At 40.6% G+C, this 21500-nt stretch overlaps 2 protein-coding genes across 3 annotated transcripts; both read left to right on the top strand.

Moving 5' to 3' along the window:
* Positions 1 to 2437: 2437 nt before the first annotated feature.
* On the top strand, positions 2438 to 9501 carry LOC143470119 (caspase-7-like). Of its 2 annotated transcripts, XM_076968025.1 has the most exons (12): positions 2439 to 2604; positions 2789 to 2888; positions 3812 to 3881; positions 3987 to 4091; positions 4161 to 4341; positions 4490 to 4640; positions 4711 to 4889; positions 4953 to 5127; positions 5214 to 5311; positions 5377 to 5535; positions 8538 to 8593; positions 8783 to 9501. In XM_076968025.1, exons 1-12 carry the CDS (start codon positions 2569 to 2571, stop codon positions 9174 to 9176), a joined length of 1704 nt encoding a protein of 567 aa, XP_076824140.1. In that variant the 5' UTR covers positions 2439 to 2568; the 3' UTR covers positions 9177 to 9501. The 2 variants fall into 2 exon arrangements, with proteins under 2 accessions (XP_076824141.1, XP_076824140.1); XM_076968026.1 differs by lacking the exon at positions 8538 to 8593 and having other exon boundaries at positions 2438 to 2604; positions 8783 to 9019.
* Positions 9502 to 15047: 5546 nt separating this feature from the next.
* LOC143470121 (uncharacterized) lies at positions 15048 to 19243 on the top strand. The gene is made up of 12 exons (XM_076968029.1): positions 15048 to 15214; positions 15399 to 15498; positions 16425 to 16494; positions 16600 to 16704; positions 16774 to 16954; positions 17104 to 17254; positions 17325 to 17503; positions 17567 to 17741; positions 17828 to 17925; positions 17991 to 18149; positions 18291 to 18346; positions 18525 to 19243. Exons 1-12 carry the CDS (start codon positions 15179 to 15181, stop codon positions 18916 to 18918), a joined length of 1704 nt encoding a protein of 567 aa, XP_076824144.1. The 5' UTR covers positions 15048 to 15178; the 3' UTR covers positions 18919 to 19243.
* Positions 19244 to 21500: the final 2257 nt, after the last annotated feature.

The following is a 21500-nucleotide window of genomic DNA, read 5'->3' as shown; positions in this document are numbered from 1 at the left end:
AATCGACAATAGTGACGTCACACTAGGGTAGTTAGAGTATGTCTGGGTTTGAAAGAGCGACAAAGGGAATTTAATTTCAAGTAGGTTTATGCTCGTCAAACGTAAGTCACCTCTCCCACAATGCAATGCGAGACCACAGCCCCTGCGCTACAATTAGGTCGAAGCAAAATTACCATCAGTATGTTTGTAGTATTTTGACATGTTTTTATTTTGTGATGTTGTCGTGTGGGTTGATTTTGCTGAAAATGTTGCGTCATAATAAGTGATTATTTGCTTAAAAAGTTCTGGAAATGTTTTAGTTAGACAATCGTGTTCGTTTCTTTCGTTTCTTTGTAACACAATAATTTGTCAAGACATGAAGCACATTACAGTTTATGTTCCTCTTTTCCTGTGGACTTTGGCCATGTTTTGGTTAGCCTCAGGGAATTTTCAAATCAGCATTGCGCAATCGGTGTCGTCTTCACCTGGGTTTGCGGCAACGAGTCAGCTGATGCGCGTTAGCAACATTTTACCAAAATAAACTTTTCCCATTTGATTTGAACTCAGCAAGATAATTAATTGTGCTCGAAAATCTCCCAGCTGGTAAATGTCTGAGTGATTTCCCGCCAATTTATTGTGACGCAGGACCAATCAAGCATGATAAAAACAATTATTGCGACATCGACCCTTTAAACAAAAACCAAACGGTGGTGAAATTAGGAAATAAGAATTGTCACTCAAATATAGGCCTACAGTGTCCTGCGCAATCAACACCGACTATCATTCTAGGATCGCATAGCGACGTCATCAAGCGTTCTTATGTCATAGGCGAAAGACAAAGCTGTATCGGGCAGATGTTTGTGTTTTGTTGTTATTCCCTGCGAAGAAGTTTTGTGTTGTATCATGTTAAAAAGATAAAGACTCATCAAAATAGCGTGTGGCCGCGACTTCACGTGATATTTCCAAATATACCTACTTCAGCAAACACACGTTGCTTTCAATATGGCGCTTATTGCGCAAATTATCAAGTTTTGGTTCTGTAACTATTTTTGGTCGCCCGGGTTGTTATGACGTAACACGCTCCGTTGAACCAGACAACCTGTGTGAAGTGTGAATCACGAGCGACGAAAGTTGCTTATTAACAAAGAATCAACTTTGCTGCGACCAGAACGTTCGATGAATATCGCTGATTATGATTAGGCCTCTAGGTTGGAATCCTATTGTGCATTTGAATGGCTCGGAATCTTTGAATGGCGCGTTCGTGATGTAGCGGATGTTCTTACATAATGTATCCGGAAGTGATCCTTCAACTTTTTCTGCATCTGTGAAGTTGATCTGCGGCTATAGGCCTACACCCTTCCTTGTATAAGTTGTAACTAAGGTAGGCCTGTAGCAAGTGCCTTACAAAGTAGCAGTATGTATAAATATGTGTATATCATTTCCATACAACATAGCCAGACTGTGTAGGCCAGGTGGATAATTCTGGAATTAATTATATCTCTCAAGCACAGATCTATCCATGCTTGCTTAGCCTGGTTGGTATTTTATGATTTAACCTAATTTTAACCCAGGCCTAGCCTGGAAGATGGTACGGTATGGTAATGTTTATCCTCTGGCTGAGGAAAGTATTGTGATGATGTAGATGAGTCCAACTGATTATTATTTCAGCAATTTTTTGCATTTTAAGTAAAGTAAAATTTGATAAAGTTGTGAGTCAAAGTGGGCCTGTGGCAGAAACCGTGGAATACTCCAAGCTGTGACCTCTTGACTTCCATTGATGTCTGCAATTATGAGTGAAATATGATACCACACTATCCTGTGTCCACTGTAGATTGGTATAAAATGACCATTCACAAACTTTTGTATTGTTGCAATTGATTGGTATCATGTCTTGTGGAATAGAAACTTGTCAATGCTGATATAGATTATGCTATTTTTTATGCAAATGTCTTGCTGGTGGTCTAATGGGGATTTCTAGCACCATGTTGTAACAATAATAACTCATTTCTCCTTACTTTTGTTTCTTGTTTACATCATTGTTATGGTGGGACTTCCACTGAAAACAACATTTTCATGAATTGCTGGAACAATGAGACTCATTTCAACTTTGTTAATGGCTTGAACCTTTGTCTTGATGTGTTGTGGGAAGCTTTCTTTGTTTTGAAATTTGACTCAGCAATCTAGATGGAGCTGTAGTAAGCGGCCAGCAGTTGTACTTTTCCTTGATATAGGTGTGTCAGTTGCAATTATAACTTACTATTTAATGTGAGGTGTTGCAACATTTGATCTGTCTTCAAACAGACACAAACATTTCAGAGAGTGAGAGAGAGAGAGGGCCTACTCTATATAAAGGACTGAGCAGGTAGTTTTGAAGCGAGAGCTCCCTGATGTCAGCACAAGCAGGTTGCTGAGAGGGAACTCGGTCAAAGATTTACTTCAGAAAAGATGTTTCTTCAACTCTGCTTTGTTTTTAGAGAAATATTTTACGTGACTTGTGACATATTTATTTATTTATTACTACTACTGCTGCTGCTGCTGCTGCTATTCTTGTGCAAAAACATTAACCTCTGAGAAGACATCGATAAAGTCATGGATATTTTCCCAGAATTTGATCGTACAAACCAGGTAAGCTATGACGTGCTTGTGCAGATATTTTACGAAAATATTTTACCACATTTCAAAATGTGTAGCTTACAGTCACAAACTTAAATTGCACAATACTTCTGACTGTTTTCGTCTTTGAAATGTTCGTTTAATTCTTTTCATACAATGAAGGATTTGTGTTTTATGAAGTTGTGAATTTTTGCAGGACAAAGATTACGAAAGTGCGATGGCAGACCCCACATTTGACGGAATCGACGAACGACATCAGGAAGATCGAGTTTCTTCCACATCTTCACTACCAGCAGGTACAAGTTTAATTTTCGCTTTGATTTCTAAACCAATTCTGTGTTTTTCGTGATAAGGCACAACATGTTTTCATTTACTTGTAAATGATTTGTTTCAGCGATGTTAGCAACAGCGCAGATAGTTGTAATGATGCTTGTGGTACGTTTAAAGTTAAGATTTTTCATTCAGTAAGCTTGCAATATGATGTTTATTGCTTAAGTTGGTGGCATATTGTAATTTAGCTGCTTGCCTGTATGGAAATGTTGCCGGGCAAATGAGCTCTTATAACTTGCTGTTTGGTCAAGTGGGCTCAGCTTTCTTCAGACTATGTTGTTTAAGTTGTAGCCACTCTCTCTAACCAGCGTCTGATTATTGCGTCCATTTGTAACTTCACTGCACATTTGTGACATTGCCCATGTGTAAAGCTGAGTCCCGGTATCAATATGTGTCGTCCATGCTAAAAATAGATTGTCAGCAACGTGAAACTTCCTTTAATAATTTGCTGCTTTTATTTCATTAATGTTATTTCAGTAAAATTAATCGATTGCGCAACCACTAATTAATTGCTGCAGTGCTCTGTGTTGCTTTGCAATCTTTTGCTTTTAATTGTGGTGTAATGTTCTGTCATAATCATTTAATTGTGATGTGTTTGTTTTTCTCTGCTGGGTCGTGTCCTCACAATAAGCGAGCCAGTGTTTACCTTCTCATGTTTACTCATTAGTCAAACGATTTACCGATGGTGCAAGACCCATTTGCTGCGTTCAATAGGGGGATGACGAAACTTATACCGATCTAACACTCTATTTGCTTTTCACAATCCATCAATTTCTGCTTTTGTTTGATCTTATATTGCTCAATTGCTTCTTGAAACTCTACGTGGTAGTTGCACGAGAATTTGTTTTGGTTGATAAATAATAATCTATTTTCACATTTGTACACGCAGGAGCCGTCCTGTTCCAGGATACTCCGTCTATAGAACCTGCGGGGAACGTCGTCATGAACTTTGACCCTGGGTGAGTAAACACGACTGTATTGTTACATAAACAAAACTGCTCTTGCAATTTTCATCAATGTGCTGATTATGTTTCAGGAATTAATTTAAAAAAATTCATTTGCAGCAAAGCTGAGAAGAGAGATTATGTGGTCACAATTGATGATGTTTTTCAAAATACTCGGGATGACAAAGAAGATGACATCACAGAATCAATCAAGCACTTCTATATGTGAGTGTCAGCTAAAAGATATCAACTCGCTGTCTTGTGGTGGTATGTTATGAGATATCTATGTTTCAGGTGTGGTCCAGAGGAAGGATCAAGGAACGACGTGGTGGATGCAGATGTTGGAAGCGATGGAGACGTATCCATGCAAGGAGCACATCCTCCAGAGATTAGATTGCTTGAGAGGATCGATTCGGAGTATCAGTACAACATGAGGCACCAGGAGAGAGGATGCTTCATCATCTTCAACCAAAAGGTTCCACATCATCTTATCTAGTAGAGTTCAGCCTGGTCCGCCTTTCGTGCCAACACATGTTCTAGCTTGTCCACATGCATAAATTCACTGTGTTGTGGTCCTGTATGTGGATTTATAGAAAGCAACTTCATCTGATTCGGTTTTTCAGAACTTTGACCCGAAGCTCAGGTTGAAAGTTCGACTCGGCACGGACATGGATGCGATGAACATCGAAGACACGGTGAAAAATCTCGGCTTCGAATACGTCCGCATCATTCACGACGCGGGCAAACAACTCATCCAGCGCTGGCTGAAGCGAGGTAAGCTTGCAACTTCCTCATTCGCTGTTGTAATGCATTCGTGTTTGTTATAATATGTCCATGTTCTTAGTGGCCGAAGCCGACCACTCAAACTACGACTGCTTTGGCTGTGCGATCCTGACACATGGTGGCGATAATGACGTCCTGTACGCGCGAGATGCGAAGATGGAGTTGAAGGAATTCACGCGGCCCTTCAGTCCCGACAACTGCCCGAGTCTTGCAAGGAAGCCGAAGTTATTCTTCATCCAGGTTGGTGTGCAGTGATGCGTGACACGAGTCTCTGTATATAATTGTAATCACCGACACTTCCAGGCGTGCCGTGGCTACAAACGTGACGATGGTGTCCAGGTACGACTGGCGTCGAACAGCTTTGACAGAGTGGACGGGCCTGCAGGTGCCCCTGTGGGTGACGTGGTAGATGGCGCACCTGATTACGTGTCGGTCCCCGTTGAGGCCGATTTCCTCATCGCGAACTCGACAGTGTCAGGTGGTTAAGAGCATTCGTTTTCGTTCGTGGTATAGTAATTACGTCATAATCAGCATTTTGACGCCAGAGTGCATGCTTTGTTGCAGAATATTATTCGTGGCGGAATGAAAACAACGGTTCAATCTTCATCCAGAATTTGTGCGCCACCCTGCGCAAGTACGGAGCTCACATGGAGATCATGCAGGTAATTGTTGCTCGCTGAGTTTCATTGTGACGTCACACGCGGCGGCTGACTTGTAGCCTGTTTAGATGATGACCAGGGTGAACAGACTGGTCGCTTATGACTTTGAATCTGCCACCGACGACCCAACGTGGAACAAGAAGAAGTCAATCCCCTCCATACCAACTCGACTCACCGCCGAGTTGTTCTTCCACCCCAAACCCAACCAAGCTTCCCGCCCCCCACAGGTACCCATATGGGGATTTCCCTTTAAAATAGGCTTCATGCTTTCCTTCTCTTTATTTCTTGTTTGACGTCACAATGATAGATCGAGGCGTTATTAACTTTTGCTTCTCGTTAATAACACTGGTCTACAAAAACAAAACAATTTTTAGTTGCATGAACTTTGATGATTGATTTAGGATAAGTTTTGGTTGCTGAATCCAATTCTGAGCTCAGAATTGCTCTATCACGTCAGGTTTTTTCGCTGCGCATTTTCCCCAATTTCATAAAATGATCAAATTTTGACTTTCATTAGCGACGGTACGGTGAGCGTATAACAGCAACAGATCAAATATTGTTATTGAAATCACCTATGATGAAACCTCGGCTGAAAGTTTTTGTTGTAGTACTGAATGACAGAGATTTCGGTTAACTTTAATCCAATGGTTCTCAATCTTTTTCAATCACGGACCTCTTTTCGAATTTCGAAAATATATGTGGACGCATTCATTTTTCTTTGGTAGTTCATTACTTAGTTACCATCTTTATCTTTATACATCTGCCCTGCAGACTTAATCGGCTTTATAAATGCTTTTTATGACAGCACCTTGCTCTTTAGTAAAACATAAACATTGTAAACGATAAACATAATATTGTTTGTACAAGGTAAAATAAAATTATGCGCTTTGGCAAATAACCCAAATGTGTGGTCATATAAGCTTGTTTTGAAACATTAAAAGACACAGGATGTCTGATTATCCAAAGAACCAAACTGCTTATCGTGCTTATCATGCTTAATCTGCTTATCATGCTTAATGTGCTTATCGTGCTAATTCTGCTTACTCTGAACTTGAAACTTGAAACTAACTTGAAACCAAACGAAAGACAGGGTGTAATTTTCGCAGTATACTTTCATTGACTTTATGGAGTCAGTTTGTGTTATTGAGTTGTAATTTTGGATTGTATTAAATACTATGTCAGCTGTCAAAAAGCGTACATGCGCCAATGACCCCAATATTTTTTGCTATATTTGTGGTTGCTTCACTGTCTCTTCCCAACGACATGAAATTACCAATTTTGTGAAAAGGTCTTATTTCGCTTACTTTAAGGTGAAGTTAGGGGACCAAGATAAAAGTTGGGTCCCTCATAAAGTATGCAGAAGTTGCGTGGAGAGTTTGAGATCTTGGTCTCAGGGCAAGGACAAACATCTGAAGTTTGGTATACCAATGATCTGGCCAGAACAAAAAAATCATCTCAATGATTGCTACTTTTGTCGTGTCAGTGTGAAAGGTTACAACAAGAGGAACAAGCACAAGCTGCAATATCCAAATCTTGCCTCTGCTCTGCGTCCTATTGCACACAGTGACGAAATACCTGTGCCTACCTTTACTCATCTGCCCGAAAGTAGTGAAGAAGAGCTTAGATTATCCTCTGATTCTTCACAAACTGATAAAGAAGTTTCAGATTTAGATTTTCAACCCTTGAGCTCCTTTTCTGAGCAACCCTTATTGTTCAATCAGTCGGAACTGAACGATTTAATCCGTGATTTAAATCTTTCCAAACAGGCCTCAGAACTGCTAGCTTCACGGCTCCAGGAAAAAAACCTTCTCCAGCTTGAATGATCTGTCACGTTTTATCGGAATCGAGAAAAGCTATTTCTGAACTATTTTTCTTCTAAAAGATCTTTGGTTTATTGCCATGATATTGAAGGTCTTCTTTTGCAATTAGGAATAGCCAAATATCAACCAGATGAGTGGAGACTGTTTATTGACAGCTCAAAACGAAGCCTGAAATGCGTGTTACTTCACAATGGAAATAAATATGCATCGATTCCAGTAGGACATTCTGTGACACTCAAAGAGACGTATGAAAACATTAAGAATGTGCTGGAAACACTGAAGTACAGTGATCATGGCTGGGGATTGTGTGTAGACATAAAAATGATGAACTTTCTGTTAGAACAGCAAGGTGGTTACACCAAATACCCTTGTTTTCTCTGCTACTGGGATAGCAGAGCCAAAGATGAGCATTGGATAAAAGATAAGTGGCCAGAAAGGAGCAGTTTAACACCTGGAGAAAAAAATATCATTCATAACCCGTTAGTGGATACCAAGAAGATCATCCTGCTGCCACTTCACATCAAACTTGGCGCAATGAAACAGTATGTTAAAGCCCTTGGTCACAGTGGAGATTGCTTTAAGTACATATGCCAAGCCTTCCCAAGTCTTAGTGAAGAAAAAAAATAGTTTTAGTGAAGTCTTAGTGAAGAGTTTTTAACGGCCCACAAATAAGGCAGTTGCTCAGAGATGCAAATTTTGCAGCATCAATGAACACATTAGAAGCAAGGGCATGGAATGCTTTTTCTTTAGTTGTTAGTAACTTCTTTGGCAACAGAAAGGCAGAGAACTATCGAGACCTCGTAAAAGAAATGTTGTCCAGCATGCAAGAGATGAAATGCAATATGAGCATAAAGCTACATTTTCTGAAAAATCATTCAGATTACTTTCCTGAAAACCTTGGGGACGTCAGTGAAGAACAAGGTGAGCGCTTCCACCAATATATTAGAGTTATGGAAGAGCGCTACCAGGGCCGATGGGATTGCCACATGATGGCAGATTACTGCTGGAATTTGAAGAGATAAATTTACACTACTACCCACAAACGAAAGCCATTAAAACGAAAATTTTCGAGTTCTTAAAGATTGTGGCATTACATTGAATGTTCAACGGTCAATTTCTAGTGATGTTTTTTAACTGAACACGAGGCTTTGTGTTCGTGTTTTGCATGATTAAACGTTCCAGCAGTTCTGATTAAAACAACTTCTACATTTCAAGGCGGTCTCTGATTTGCAGTATTATTTCATAATGAACATATATAAATTATATATTATCTCAAAAACGTGATGTGATAGAAACAAAATAACGCCAGATTCGGATTCAGCGCCCCCAAATTAGGTAAAAAAGACCCAAACACAATCTGCAACAAAAATCGTGTTGACCAGTGTAATTAATTATGATGTCATAATCAGGTGGAGTCTCCGTCATATTTGGCATCCAGGCAAAGTTACGCATCACCTAACGCCGGGTGAGTTATTGTTACGTCATAAGGGATTGTAATACGCCCAGAAACCGATTGTTGACGTCATGTGGCGCACACTCTCCTGTCTTAGTCGAGTTTCTTGATGTCATTAAATTATTTGTTTGTTGTCTGCTCAACCCGCCATCTGGCGGACACAGTTTATATAATTCATTTACCGCTTGCTGCTTTTTGCAGTGGGGACCAACGTCTCTCCTTTTCCCCTGGCTACAACACGGGAGATCCCCATCAACCCGAGCACGTCAACCCCCAGAAACCCGATGACGTAATGGGAAAGCGATCAGCAATCGACAACAGCAATCGTCTATCGAGCCAGCCCTGGGCAATTCCTGGCGGCCCCAGGAAAAGCAGCCTTCAGGTGAATCCCCCGTACAGCAACTCAGCTGACGCCGTTCGCCGAATGCACAAGTCGGACACGGAACCTAGCAACATGACTCACCTATTCGCCAAGGGAAGAAACTCGGATAGAAGAAGCCTGCCGCCTAATACGTCACAGATCCTTGCGTCTTCCGAAGATTTGAGCGTGGCGGGGTTGAGCGTGAAGAAGTTTTACTACGAGACCCCAATCTAAGCTTTTACTGATCCATTGAATCTGCTGCTTCGTCGAATCATATCAATAATTTGTATATTTTCAGCTGTTTTTAGATTTTTTATTCCTACCTTTGTATTAGTTTTTGTCTCGTTTTACAAAACTTTGTCTATTTCGCCAAGTTTTTATAAGCTTCATTTATTACGTCATCTTACGCAGATTCCGCCGCGAAATTTCATGTAATGAGAATCCTGTGAGTTAGTTTGAACTTTTTTATGTTTTGTCACGTGTTTATAAGTTCAATCCACGATTATGACGTAATTGTACCACGGTGCACTGTTCTTGATGAAATCAAGGTGTAATGTGATGTCTGTGTGGATATTTTACAAAAGAAAGTCAGGGTTTGTTCCGGATCCAATTGTTGCGCAATAATCTCGTTGAATGCTGGGATCGGGATCTTTAGCGCCCTCCAACTGGTTAAATACGATGTGCTGTTGACCAGGTGTGACGTATTTCTCTTTCTTAGATCATCTCAGCAAAATTATGTTGAAGCATTTACAATTTGTCACCTCACATTGGAGCTTCTAAACAAGCAATAAATTATTAAGAAGTTCTTCGTGACGTTATAGGCAGCTCTGCCTTTAAAGTTAAAAAGCAAATTTATTCTTCCAGAATATTTACTTCAAACATTGTAAATCAAAATTTAAGTGGAATGCAACTATTTTCTCTCATTTCCACAAACAAGAGTTTTCAAACTTTCCAACTCGTAGCAACTTCCGGGGCAAATATTGAACCACTTTGAAATATGTCGCGCCGAAACAGTTGAGTCTTCTGGGCAGCGCCAGCCCCGGGGTTTGGTCTTGCGCGCTTTATATCGAGAATGAGCTCGATTTTTTGAAAGCAAGTGAGATTTACCACTTTTTTGCTACATGGACATGATGGTTATATATCTTTTTAACTTTATTGGCAAATACAGTTGATTAGCTCGAGCATAATGGCAATTCATTTGGTGCGATAGGTCTCGGGTTCGAATCCCTATCTGTTGCATTTCATTTTTCAAGAATCTACATCTAATGCTTGTTTAAATGCGTTAAATTGTTGTTGTTTGCTGTTGCCACTTCGTAGCTCGCGTTCTTCGACACTGCACTCGGTGCTAGAGGTTCCAGGTTCGATCCCGGCCGTAAGCCATTCTAGCCCAATTCACGGCCATAAGCCGCTTCAACTTAATCCACGGCCATAAGCCACCTTTATATCAACTATATCAACCGCGATACCTCGTTTGCTGCTTTTCCTCTCAATCTTCACTTCCAATGCATTCCGTGCTCTCTGAATAAACAATTGCGTGACGTCATAACTAACTTGTAATGACGTCGTTTTCTAAACCTTGCTTTTTAAATGTTTGTTAGATATGACGTCATGTTGTCAACAGTACTCATGTTAATAATGCTCCATTCGGTGGCGCTGTTTATTGTTACGGAATAAAGAATAGTGAAGTGCGACAACTTGTGGCATTTGATTCAAGCACAGTCAGTAATACTATATAGGATGTCTATGTACTTCTTTTCTAAAATAACAGCCTTATAGCCAGGGTTGCCATACCGTCCATATTTCTAAGATTTGTCCTTATTTTAAAGGTCCGTGTCTTAGAAAATATGTTTGTCGTTATTTCTAAGAAATGTCCTTATTTTCACTTGCGTCCTTATTTTTAAGGCGGAGGTGGGCACTTTTGTCCTTATTTTGGGCATTTTGTCACCTTACGATACCATTTTGTACCAAAGAGATACCAAAATTATGAACATGCAGATAGTGTCTTGTTTTTTTTTTTTTTAGGAACATTGGTTGCTTTCTCTTGTTGTACACTGTTTAAGGTGGTATTCCTTGTTCATTTTCTAGTCGTCCTTATTTTTGAGTTGAGACTGATGGCAACCCTGCTTATAGCAGTCTATATATAGGTTCATTTACAGTAGGAAAGACAAAAATTTACATTGATTTTTGAACGAAACTTGGGACTGAAGCTTCTGTAGTAACTTGGTATTCAGTCTTTTGCGTTGACACAAATTTTTATTTATTATTTACAAATAATTTTCTTACAGAGCTTCTAAATTAATAAAAACTTCGACACTTCGAATTTGGGTTTGGTGGCCGTGCTGACGCTAATAACTTTTTTACATTCTCTTATTGGTCCGTAATGCACGTTTTTGCCCTCGAGGCCTTATCACATTTGCCCGTCCAATTTGTGGAAAGTGTCGATAACTACCAACATGTTTGGGACCACTTGCGTCAGCATAATGTTTTCGTTCTCTACATTGAAGATGAAAAATAAAATGAATAAATGAATGTCTCGGTCGATCCTTTTTGGTGCCAGCAAAGCATTCGCGGACGCGACCGACGCGCTGTTGGTGTCTGTGCGAGCGGAAGTTGTTTTCAGATCCGCGAGTATTTTGTCGCATTTTTACAAAGCAAAGATGACAGCATCTGACACAATATCGAGCTTAGATAAGAACCACAGTTAATTGAATAACAAAGTAATGAAAAGATTTTGAAAAATCCTTGTGACGTACAATTTATCACCACAAGTAGGTTGGAACTTGGAAATTTAATGGTCATTCTGACACGTACACTTGAGATTGTGACGCCATACGAGAACACCACCTCGTGCGTTTACTTGGCAATGTAAGTGAAGGAAAGTCAGATTTCCTGTGTTGATTTCAGTTGGCAATTGCGCCACCCTGTTGTACGTTTTAGAAGAAATTTCTGCTGACACAAAAAAGCTTCGTCAGTAATTGTACAAAAATTTTTTTAATAAAGATTTGTACGTCGCAAAATCCGACAAGTTCAGCTCCGTACTTCAATAAACACCAGCCTTTACACATTCGATTTCAACATTACAGCGTCGCTATTTGTGCCATTTTAAGCCAGGTTTTTGTGACACATCTGTGGCAACATTTAATTTAACGCAAAATTTTGTTGAAAAAGTTTTAGATCAGGTATAGATAAATCTGCAGCGATTGAGGCTTCTATTTGTTGCAAAACCCAGCAGCAGAGCTAAAGATCCTGGAAAAGTTATCTGTTGTCGTTGAAGCTTTTGAGCTAGAGTTGATGCATTCGACATTGTCCTTATATCTCGCTTTTGTTCTTAATAATCATACGTTTGTCATGGTCAGAGTTTGAAATTGCAGTTCTACTATTTTATAGTCGTTTCTGCCGGGAATGATTACAGAGAAATCTGAAACATCTGCGTAATAAATACGAGTTCATATTCGTTCGTTCGTTCTCTGGCGCCGTATTTTTGCCGCGCTTCTGCGGTTCATGATGTGTTTCATTCATCTTCATGACATCACTCAAGCGGGTTTCCGCTGCAATTCGTCACCAGTCTTCTGATTTCAAAAATCTTTTTGTTTATTTCGTCTCCGTTTTTTAGACAAGTCTCAACAAGATAATAGCTTTGAATGACGTCATCAACTAGATGTTGCACCATTAATCGACAATAGTGACGTCACACTAGGGTAGTTAGAGTATGTCTGGGTTTGAAAGAGCGACAAAGGGAATTTAATTTCAAGTAGGTTTATGCTCGTCAAACGTAAGTCACCTCTCCCACAATGCAATGCGAGACCACAGCCCCTGCGCTACAATTAGGTCGAAGCAAAATTACCATCAGTATGTTTGTAGTATTTTGACATGTTTTTATTTTGTGATGTTGTCGTGTGGGTTGATTTTGCTGAAAATGTTGCGTCATAATAAGTGATTATTTGCTTAAAAAGTTCTGGAAATGTTTTAGTTAGACAATCGTGTTCGTTTCTTTCGTTTCTTTGTAACACAATAATTTGTCAAGACATGAAGCACATTACAGTTTATGTTCCTCTTTTCCTGTGGACTTTGGCCATGTTTTGGTTAGCCTCAGGGAATTTTCAAATCAGCATTGCGCAATCGGTGTCGTCTTCACCTGGGTTTGCGGCAACGAGTCAGCTGATGCGCGTTAGCAACATTTTACCAAAATAAACTTTTCCCATTTGATTTGAACTCAGCAAGATAATTAATTGTGCTCGAAAATCTCCCAGCTGGTAAATGTCTGAGCGATTTCCCGCCAATTTATTGTGACGCAGGACCAATCAAGCATGATAAAAACAATTATTGCGACATCGACCCTTTAAACAAAAACCAAACGGTGGTGAAATTAGGAAATAAGAATTGTCACTCAAATATAGGCCTACAGTGTCCTGCGCAATCAACACCGACTATCATTCTAGGATCGCATAGCGACGTCATCAAGCGTTCTTATGTCATAGGCGAAAGACAAAGCTGTATCGGGCAGATGTTTGTGTTTTGTTGTTATTCCCTGCGAAGAAGTTTTGTGTTGTATCATGTTAAAAAGATAAAGACTCATCAAAATAGCGTGTGGCCGCGACTTCACGTGATATTTCCAAATATACCTACTTCAGCAAACACACGTTGCTTTCAATATGGCGCTTATTGCGCAAATTATCAAGTTTTGGTTCTGTAACTATTTTTGGTCGCCCGGGTTGTTATGACGTAACACGCTCCGTTGAACCAGACAACCTGTGTGAAGTGTGAATCACGAGCGACGAAAGTTGCTTATTAACAAAGAATCAACTTTGCTGCGACCAGAACGTTCGATGAATATCGCTGATTATGATTAGGCCTCTAGGTTGGAATCCTATTGTGCATTTGAATGGCTCGGAATCTTTGAATGGCGCGTTCGTGATGTAGCGGATGTTCTTACATAATGTATCCGGAAGTGATCCTTCAACTTTTTCTGCATCTGTGAAGTTGATCTGCGGCTATAGGCCTACACCCTTCCTTGTATAAGTTGTAACTAAGGTAGGCCTGTAGCAAGTGCCTTACAAAGTAGCAGTATGTATAAATATGTGTATATCATTTCCATACAACATAGCCAGACTGTGTAGGCCAGGTGGATAATTCTGGAATTAATTATATCTCTCAAGCACAGATCTATCCGTGCTTGCTTAGCCTGGTTGGTATTTTATGATTTAACCTAATTTTAACCCAGGCCTAGCCTGGAAGATGGTACGGTATGGTAATGTTTATCCTCTGGCTGAGGAAAGTATTGTGATGATGTAGATGAGTCCAACTGATTATTATTTCAGCAATTTTTTGCATTTTAAGTAAAGTAAAATTTGATAAAGTTGTGAGTCAAAGTGGGCCTGTGGCAGAAACCGTGGAATACTCCAAGCTGTGACCTCTTGACTTCCATTGATGTCTGCAATTATGAGTGAAATATGATACCACACTATCCTGTGTCCACTGTAGATTGTTATAAAATGACCATTCACAAACTTTTGTATTGTTGCAATTGATTGGTATCATGGCTTATGGAATAGAAACTTGTCAATGCTGATATAGATTATGCTATTTTTTATGCAAATGTCTTGCTGGTGGTCTAATGGGGATTTCTAGCACCATGTTGTAACAATAATAACTCATTTCTCCTTACTTTTGTTTCTTGTTTACATCATTGTTATGGTGGGACTTCCACTGAAAACAACATTTTCATGAATTGCTGGAACAATGAGACTCATTTCAACTTTGTTAATGGCTTGAACCTTTGTCTTGATGTGTTGTGGGAAGCTTTCTTTGTTTTGAAATTTGACTCAGCAATCTAGATGGAGCTGTAGTAAGCGGCCAGCAGTTGTACTTTTCCTTGATATAGGTGTGTCAGTTGCAATTATAACTTACTATTTAATGTGAGGTGTTGCAACATTTGATCTGTCTTCAAACAGACACAAACATTTCAGAGAGTGAGAGAGAGAGAGGGCCTACTCTATATAAAGGACTGAGCAGGTAGTTTTGAAGCGAGAGCTCCCTGATGTCAGCACAAGCAGGTTGCTGAGAGGGAACTCGGTCAAAGATTTACTTCAGAAAAGATGTTTCTTCAACTCTGCTTTGTTTTTAGAGAAATATTTTACGTGACTTGTGACATATTTATTTATTTATTACTACTACTGCTGCTGCTGCTGCTATTCTTGTGCAAAAACATTAACCTCTGAGAAGACATCGATAAAGTCATGGATATTTTCCCAGAATTTGATCGTACAAACCAGGTAAGCTATGACGTGCTTGTGCAGATATTTTACGAAAATATTTTACCACATTTCAAAATGTGTAGCTTACAGTCACAAACTTAAATTGCACAATACTTCTGACTGTTTTCGTCTTTGAAATGTTCGTTTAATTCTTTTCATACAATGAAGGATTTGTGTTTTATGAAGTTGTGAATTTTTGCAGGACAAAGATTACGAAAGTGCGATGGCAGACCCCACATTTGACGGAATCGACGAACGACATCAGGAAGATCGAGTTTCTTCCACATCTTCACTACCAGCAGGTACAAGTTTAATTTTCGCTTTGATTTCTAAACCAATTCTGTGTTTTTCGTGATAAGGCACAACATGTTTTCATTTACTTGTAAATGATTTGTTTCAGCGATGTTAGCAACAGCGCAGATAGTTGTAATGATGCTTGTGGTACGTTTAAAGTTAAGATTTTTCATTCAGTAAGCTTGCAATATGATGTTTATTGCTTAAGTTGGTGGCATATTGTAATTTAGCTGCTTGCCTGTATGGAAATGTTGCCGGGCAAATGAGCTCTTATAACTTGCTGTTTGGTCAAGTGGGCTCAGCTTTCTTCAGACTATGTTGTTTAAGTTGTAGCCACTCTCTCTAACCAGCGTGGTCTGATTATTGCGTCCATTTGTAACTTCACTGCACATTTGTGACATTGCCCATGTGTAAAGCTGAGTACCGGTATCAATATGTGTCGTCCATGCTAAAAATAGATTGTCAGCAACGTGAAACTTCCTTTAATAATTTGCTGCTTTTATTTCATTAATGTTATTTCAGTAAAATTAATCGATTGCGCAACCACTAATTAATTGCTGCAGTGCTCTGTGTTGCTTTGCAATCTTTTGCTTTTAATTGTGGTGTAATGTTCTGTCATAATCATTTAATTGTGATGTGTTTGTTTTTCTCTGCTGGGTCGTGTCCTCACAATAAGCGAGCCAGTGTTTACCTTCTCATGTTTACTCATTAGTCAAACGATTTACCGATGGTGCAAGACCCATTTGCTGCGTTCAATAGGGGGATGACGAAACTTATACCGATCTAACACTCTATTTGCTTTTCACAATCCATCAATTTCTGCTTTTGTTTGCTCTTATATTGCTCAATTGCTTCTTGAAACTCTACGTGGTAGTTGCACGAGAATTTGTTTTGGTTGATAAATAATAATCTATTTTCACATTTGTACACGCAGGAGCCGTCCTGTTCCAGGATACTCCGTCTATAGAACCTGCGGGGAACGTCGTCATGAACTTTGACCCTGGGTGAGTAAACACGACTGTATTGTTACATAAACAAAACTGCTCTTGTGATTTTCATCAATGTGCTGATTATGTTTCAGGAATTAATTTAAAAAAATTCATTTGCAGCAAAGCTGAGAAGAGAGATTATGTGGTCACAATTGATGATGTTTTTCAAAATACTCGGGATGACAAAGAAGATGACATCACAGAATCAATCAAGCACTTTTATATGTGAGTGTCAGCTAAAAGATATCAACTCGCTGTCTTGTGGTGGTATGTTATGAGATATCTATGTTTCAGGTGTGGTCCAGAGGAAGGATCAAGGAACGACGTGGTGGATGCAGATGTTGGAAGCGAGGGAGACGTATCCATGCAAGGAGCACATCCTCCGGAGATTAGATTGCTTGAGAGGATCGATTCGGAGTATCAGTACAACATGAGGCACCAGGAGAGAGGATGCTTCATCATCTTCAACCAAAAGGTTCCACATCATCTTATCTAGTGGAGCTTAGAACGGTCCACCCTTTCGTGCCAATACATGTTCTAGCTTGTCCACATGCATAAATTCACTGTGTTGTGGTCCTGTATGTGGATTTATAGAAAGCAACTTCATCTGATTCGGTTTTTCAGAACTTTGACCCGAAGCTCAGGTTGAAAGTTCGACTCGGCACGGACATGGATGCGATGAACATCGAAGACACGGTGAAAAATCTCGGCTTCGAATACGTCCGCATCATCCACGACGCGAGCAAACAACTCATCCAGCGCTGGCTGAAGCGAGGTAAGCTTGCAACTTCCTCATTCGCTGTTGTAATGCATTTGTGTTTGTTATAATATGTCCATGTTCTTAGTGGCCGAAGCCGACCACTCAAACTATGACTGCTTTGGCTGTGCGATCCTGACACATGGTGGCGATAATGACGTCCTGTACGCGCGAGATGCGAAGATGGAGTTGAAGGAATTCACGCGGCCGTTCAGTCCCGACAACTGCCCGAGTCTTGCAAGGAAGCCGAAGTTATTCTTCATCCAGGTTGGTGTGCAGTGATGCGTGACACAAGTCTCTGTATATAATTTTAATCATCGACACTTCCAGGCGTGCCGTGGCTACAAACGTGACGATGGTGTCCAGGTACGACTGGCATCGAACAGCTTTGACAGAGTGGACGGACCTGCAGGTGCCCCTGTGGGTGACGTGGTAGATGGCGCACCTGATTACGTGTCGGTCCCCGTTGAGGCCGATTTCCTCATCGCGAACTCGACAGTGTCAGGTGGTTAAGAGCATTCGTTTTCGTTCGTGGTATAGTTATTACGTCATAATCAGCATTTTGACGCCAGAGTGCATGCTTTGTTGCAGAATATTATTCGTGGCGGAATGAAAACAACGGTTCAATCTTCATCCAGAATTTGTGCGCCACCCTGCGCAAGTACGGAGCTCACATGGAGATTATGCAGGTAATTGTTGCTCGCTGAGTTTCATTGTGACGTCACACGCGGCGGCTGACTTGTAGCCTGTTTAGATGATGACCAGGGTGAACAGACTGGTCGCTTATGACTTTGAATCTGCCACCGACGACCCAACGTGGAACAAGAAGAAGCAAATCCCCTCCGTATCGACTCGACTCACCGCCGAGTTGTTCTTCCACCCCAAACCCAACCAAGCTTCCCGCCCCCCACAGGTACCCATATGGGGATTTCCCTTTAAAATAGGCTTCATGCTTTCCTTCTCTTTATTTCTTCTTTGACGTCACAATGATAGATGGTGGCGTTATTAATTTTTGCTTCTCGTTAATAATTATTAATTATGATATCATAATCAGGTGGAGCCTCCGTCATATTTGGCATCCAGGCAAAGTTACGCATCACCTAACGCCAGGTGAGTTATTGTTACGTCATAAGGGATTGCAACACACCCAGAAACCGATTGTTGACGTCATGTGGCTGTCTTAGTCGAGTTTCTTGATGTCATTAAATTATTTGTTTGTTGTCTGCTCAACCCGCCATCTGGCGGACACAGTGTATATAATTCATTTACCGCTTGCTGCTTTTTGCAGTGGGGACCAACGTCTCTCCTTTTCCCCTGGCTACAACACGGGAGATCCCCATAAACCCGAGCACGTCAACCCCCAGAAACCCGATGACGTAATGGAAAGGCGATCAGCAATCGACAACAGCAATCGTCTGCCGAGCCTGCCCTGGGCAATTCCTGGCGGCCCCAGGAAAAGCAGCCTTCAGGTGAATCCCCCGTACAGCAACTCAGCTGACGCCGTTCGCCGAATGCACAAGTCGGACACGGAACCTAGCAACATGACTCACCTATTCGCCAAGGGAAGAAACTCGGATAGAAGAAGCCTGCCGCCTAATACGTCACAGATCCTTGCGTCATCCGAAGATTTGAGCGTGGCGGGGTTGAGTGTGAAGAAGTTTTACTACGAGACCCCAATCTAAGCTTTTACTGATCCATTGAATCTGCTGCTTCGTCGAATCATATCAATAATTTGTATATTTTCAGCTGTTTTTAGATTTTTTATTCCTACCTTTGTTTTAGTTTTTGTCTCGTTTTACAAAACTTTGTCTATTTCGCCAAGTTTTTATAAGCTTCATTTATTACGTCATCTTACGCAGATTCCGCCTCGAAATTTCATGTAATGAGAATCCTGTGACGTAGTTTGAACTTTTTTATGTTTTGTCACGTGTTTATAAGTTCAATCCACGATTATGACGTAATTGTACCACGGTGCACTGTTCTTGATGAAATCAAGGTGTAATGTGATGTCTGTGTGGATGGATATTTTACAAAAGAAAGTCAGGGTTTGTTCCGGATCCAATTGTTGCGCAATAATCTCGTTGAATGCTGGGATCGTGATCTTTAGCGCCCTCCAACTGGTTAAATGCGATGTGCTGTTGACCAGGTGTGACGTATTTCTCTTTCTTAGATCATCTCAGCAAAATTATGTTGAAGCATTTACAATTTGTCACCTCACATTGGAGCTTCTAAAACAAGCAATAAATTATTAAGAAGTTCTTGGTGACGTCATAGGCAGCTCTGCCTTCAAAGTTAAAAAGCAAACTTATTCTTCCAGAATATTTACTTCAAACATTGTAAATCAAAATTTAAGTGGAATGCAACTATTTTCTCTCATTTCCACAAACAAGAGTTTTCAAACTTTCCAACTCGTAGCAACCACCGGACTTCTGGGGCAAATATTGAACCACTTTGGAATATGTCGCGCGCATTATATCGAGAATGAGCTCGATTTTTTGAAAGCAAGTGAGATTTACCACTTTTTTGCTACATGGAAATGATGGTTATATACCTTTTTAACTTTATTGGCAAGTACAGTTGCATAGCTCGAGCACAATGGGAAGTCATTTGGTGCGATAGGTCTCGGGTTCGAATCCCTATCTGTTGCATTTCCTTTTTCAAGAATCTACATCTGATGCTTGTTTAAATCCGTTAAATTGTTGTTGCTTGCTGTTGCCACTTCGTAGCTCGTATTCTTCGACACTGCACTCGGTGCTAGAGGTACCAGGTTCGATCCCGGCCGTAAGCCATTCTAGCCCAATTCACGGCCATAAGCCGCTCAACTTAAACCACGGCCATAAGCCGCCTTTAACCCAATTCAAGGCCATAAGCCACCTTTAACCCAATTCAAGGCCATAAGCCACTCTAAAACAATCCATGGCCTTCAGCCGCTCTTTGTCCTATCCCTCGGCCAATCTAAACCCTTGAAACCCTACCCCAACCCCACCCCTCCCTTCCTAATCCCTAACCCCAACCCCATCTGTAAGTTAACGGCCTTAAGCCACCTAACAACGTCTGGGACTCAGGCGCCAGCCGGGGACGCGGGTGAAGTGGCAACATCAGTGGAATATGTTTTTTATTTGGTCAGTGATTTCGAATGATATATATTTGAAATTGGCAGCAAAATAAAAAGGGTTATTCAGCAGGTTGAAAAATCTTTGCCCTCCAGCATGAAGGTAGCGGGTTCGATTCCCGGCCGTGCAACAGATGCAAAGAAAAACTTTTGTGGTCGAAAGCTGATCATCAGCGCCTCTTGTCGCTAAAACTCTTCATAAATCATAGCCCACTAGAGGGCATGAGATGTTGCCGCTCGATGCCAGGCAGGCTCCGTGCGACGAAATATCGACGTTGGACTTCATCAAGCATCCAATGTCCGGCGGCGGGGTTAGTGAGTGGATGTAGACTTGAGAAGGAAGTGTGAGAACCTTGAATTGAATTTGAAACAGATCGAATTAAAAAGCCGTTGACTGCAGAGCCTTAGATATTGTACAACATTTTAACTCGAAAAAATTGTGTTCAAAATTCAGTTTTATATCAAATTTTACGGTAAATTTCTTCACACTAATACTGCAGCAATACAGTAACAAGTTACTGCCAAAAATAGGCCACGTTAAAATTAATTGACAGTTTTGTATTAATTCACGCTGTAATTATAGTCATCGATTTATTAAATAGACAAGAGATTGATTAAAACACGTCAAAGTGATCCGGTCCCGACCAATCAATTACAATATTCATCATAGGAATCAACAGGTCAATGTAATTAATCGGAACAGTCAGTTCAATTGTGACGTCAAAGAGGTAGGTAAACACGCACGCACCAATAGATGAATAGCAATGATAGTTTTAAGTAATTCGGGTTTACCTTTGCTTGCTTCTCGGAGCTTACCACAATAAGCTGTCGACCAGACAGGGGTTGAGTTTCCTTTTCCCGGATTCGCATACTATCGGTTCGACTAATCATCTGTCCGTGCGGTGGTGCTAGAGGGCGTATTAGGAGCAACGGTGCGTTGATAAACCTGAGCGCAAGAAAACATTCTCGATAACGAGCTCATTGTTATGCTAGTATTGGGCCAGACCTATTCTACGCGCATTTTGGCATCATCCATTTGTTGTGCACTTAAGATATTCCGTTGTTAATAAACGTGTTTTCAATGTTAGGGAACATGTTCTCTACAATCTACATCTTCCAACAGTGTAGTACTGTAGTTGTTCCGTTGTTTCT

The sequence above is a fragment of the Clavelina lepadiformis genome, chromosome 9 (genome assembly GCF_947623445.1).
Source record: "Clavelina lepadiformis chromosome 9, kaClaLepa1.1, whole genome shotgun sequence".
NCBI classification, from domain to species: Eukaryota; Metazoa; Chordata; class Ascidiacea; order Aplousobranchia; family Clavelinidae; genus Clavelina; species Clavelina lepadiformis.
Note: the sequence above shows the minus strand (reverse complement) of the source record. Positions and strands in the feature narration are given on the sequence as shown.

Bases quoted from the DNA above. Each gene is read 5' to 3' on its own strand.
- LOC143470119 (XM_076968025.1), top strand. From the start codon at position 2,569: ATGGATATTTTCCCAGAATTTGATCGTACAAACCAG. The intron at 4,092-4,160 runs GTGAGTGTCAGC...TCTATGTTTCAG, and splicing joins TCAATCAAGCACTTCTATAT to GTGTGGTCCAGAGGAAGGAT. The intron at 8,594-8,782 runs GTGAGTTATTGT...TGCTTTTTGCAG, and splicing joins TACGCATCACCTAACGCCGG to TGGGGACCAACGTCTCTCCT.
- LOC143470121 (XM_076968029.1), top strand. From the start codon at position 15,179: ATGGATATTTTCCCAGAATTTGATCGTACAAACCAG. The intron at 16,495-16,599 runs GTGAGTAAACAC...ATTCATTTGCAG, and splicing joins GTCATGAACTTTGACCCTGG to CAAAGCTGAGAAGAGAGATT. The intron at 17,504-17,566 runs GTTGGTGTGCAG...CGACACTTCCAG, and splicing joins CGAAGTTATTCTTCATCCAG to GCGTGCCGTGGCTACAAACG.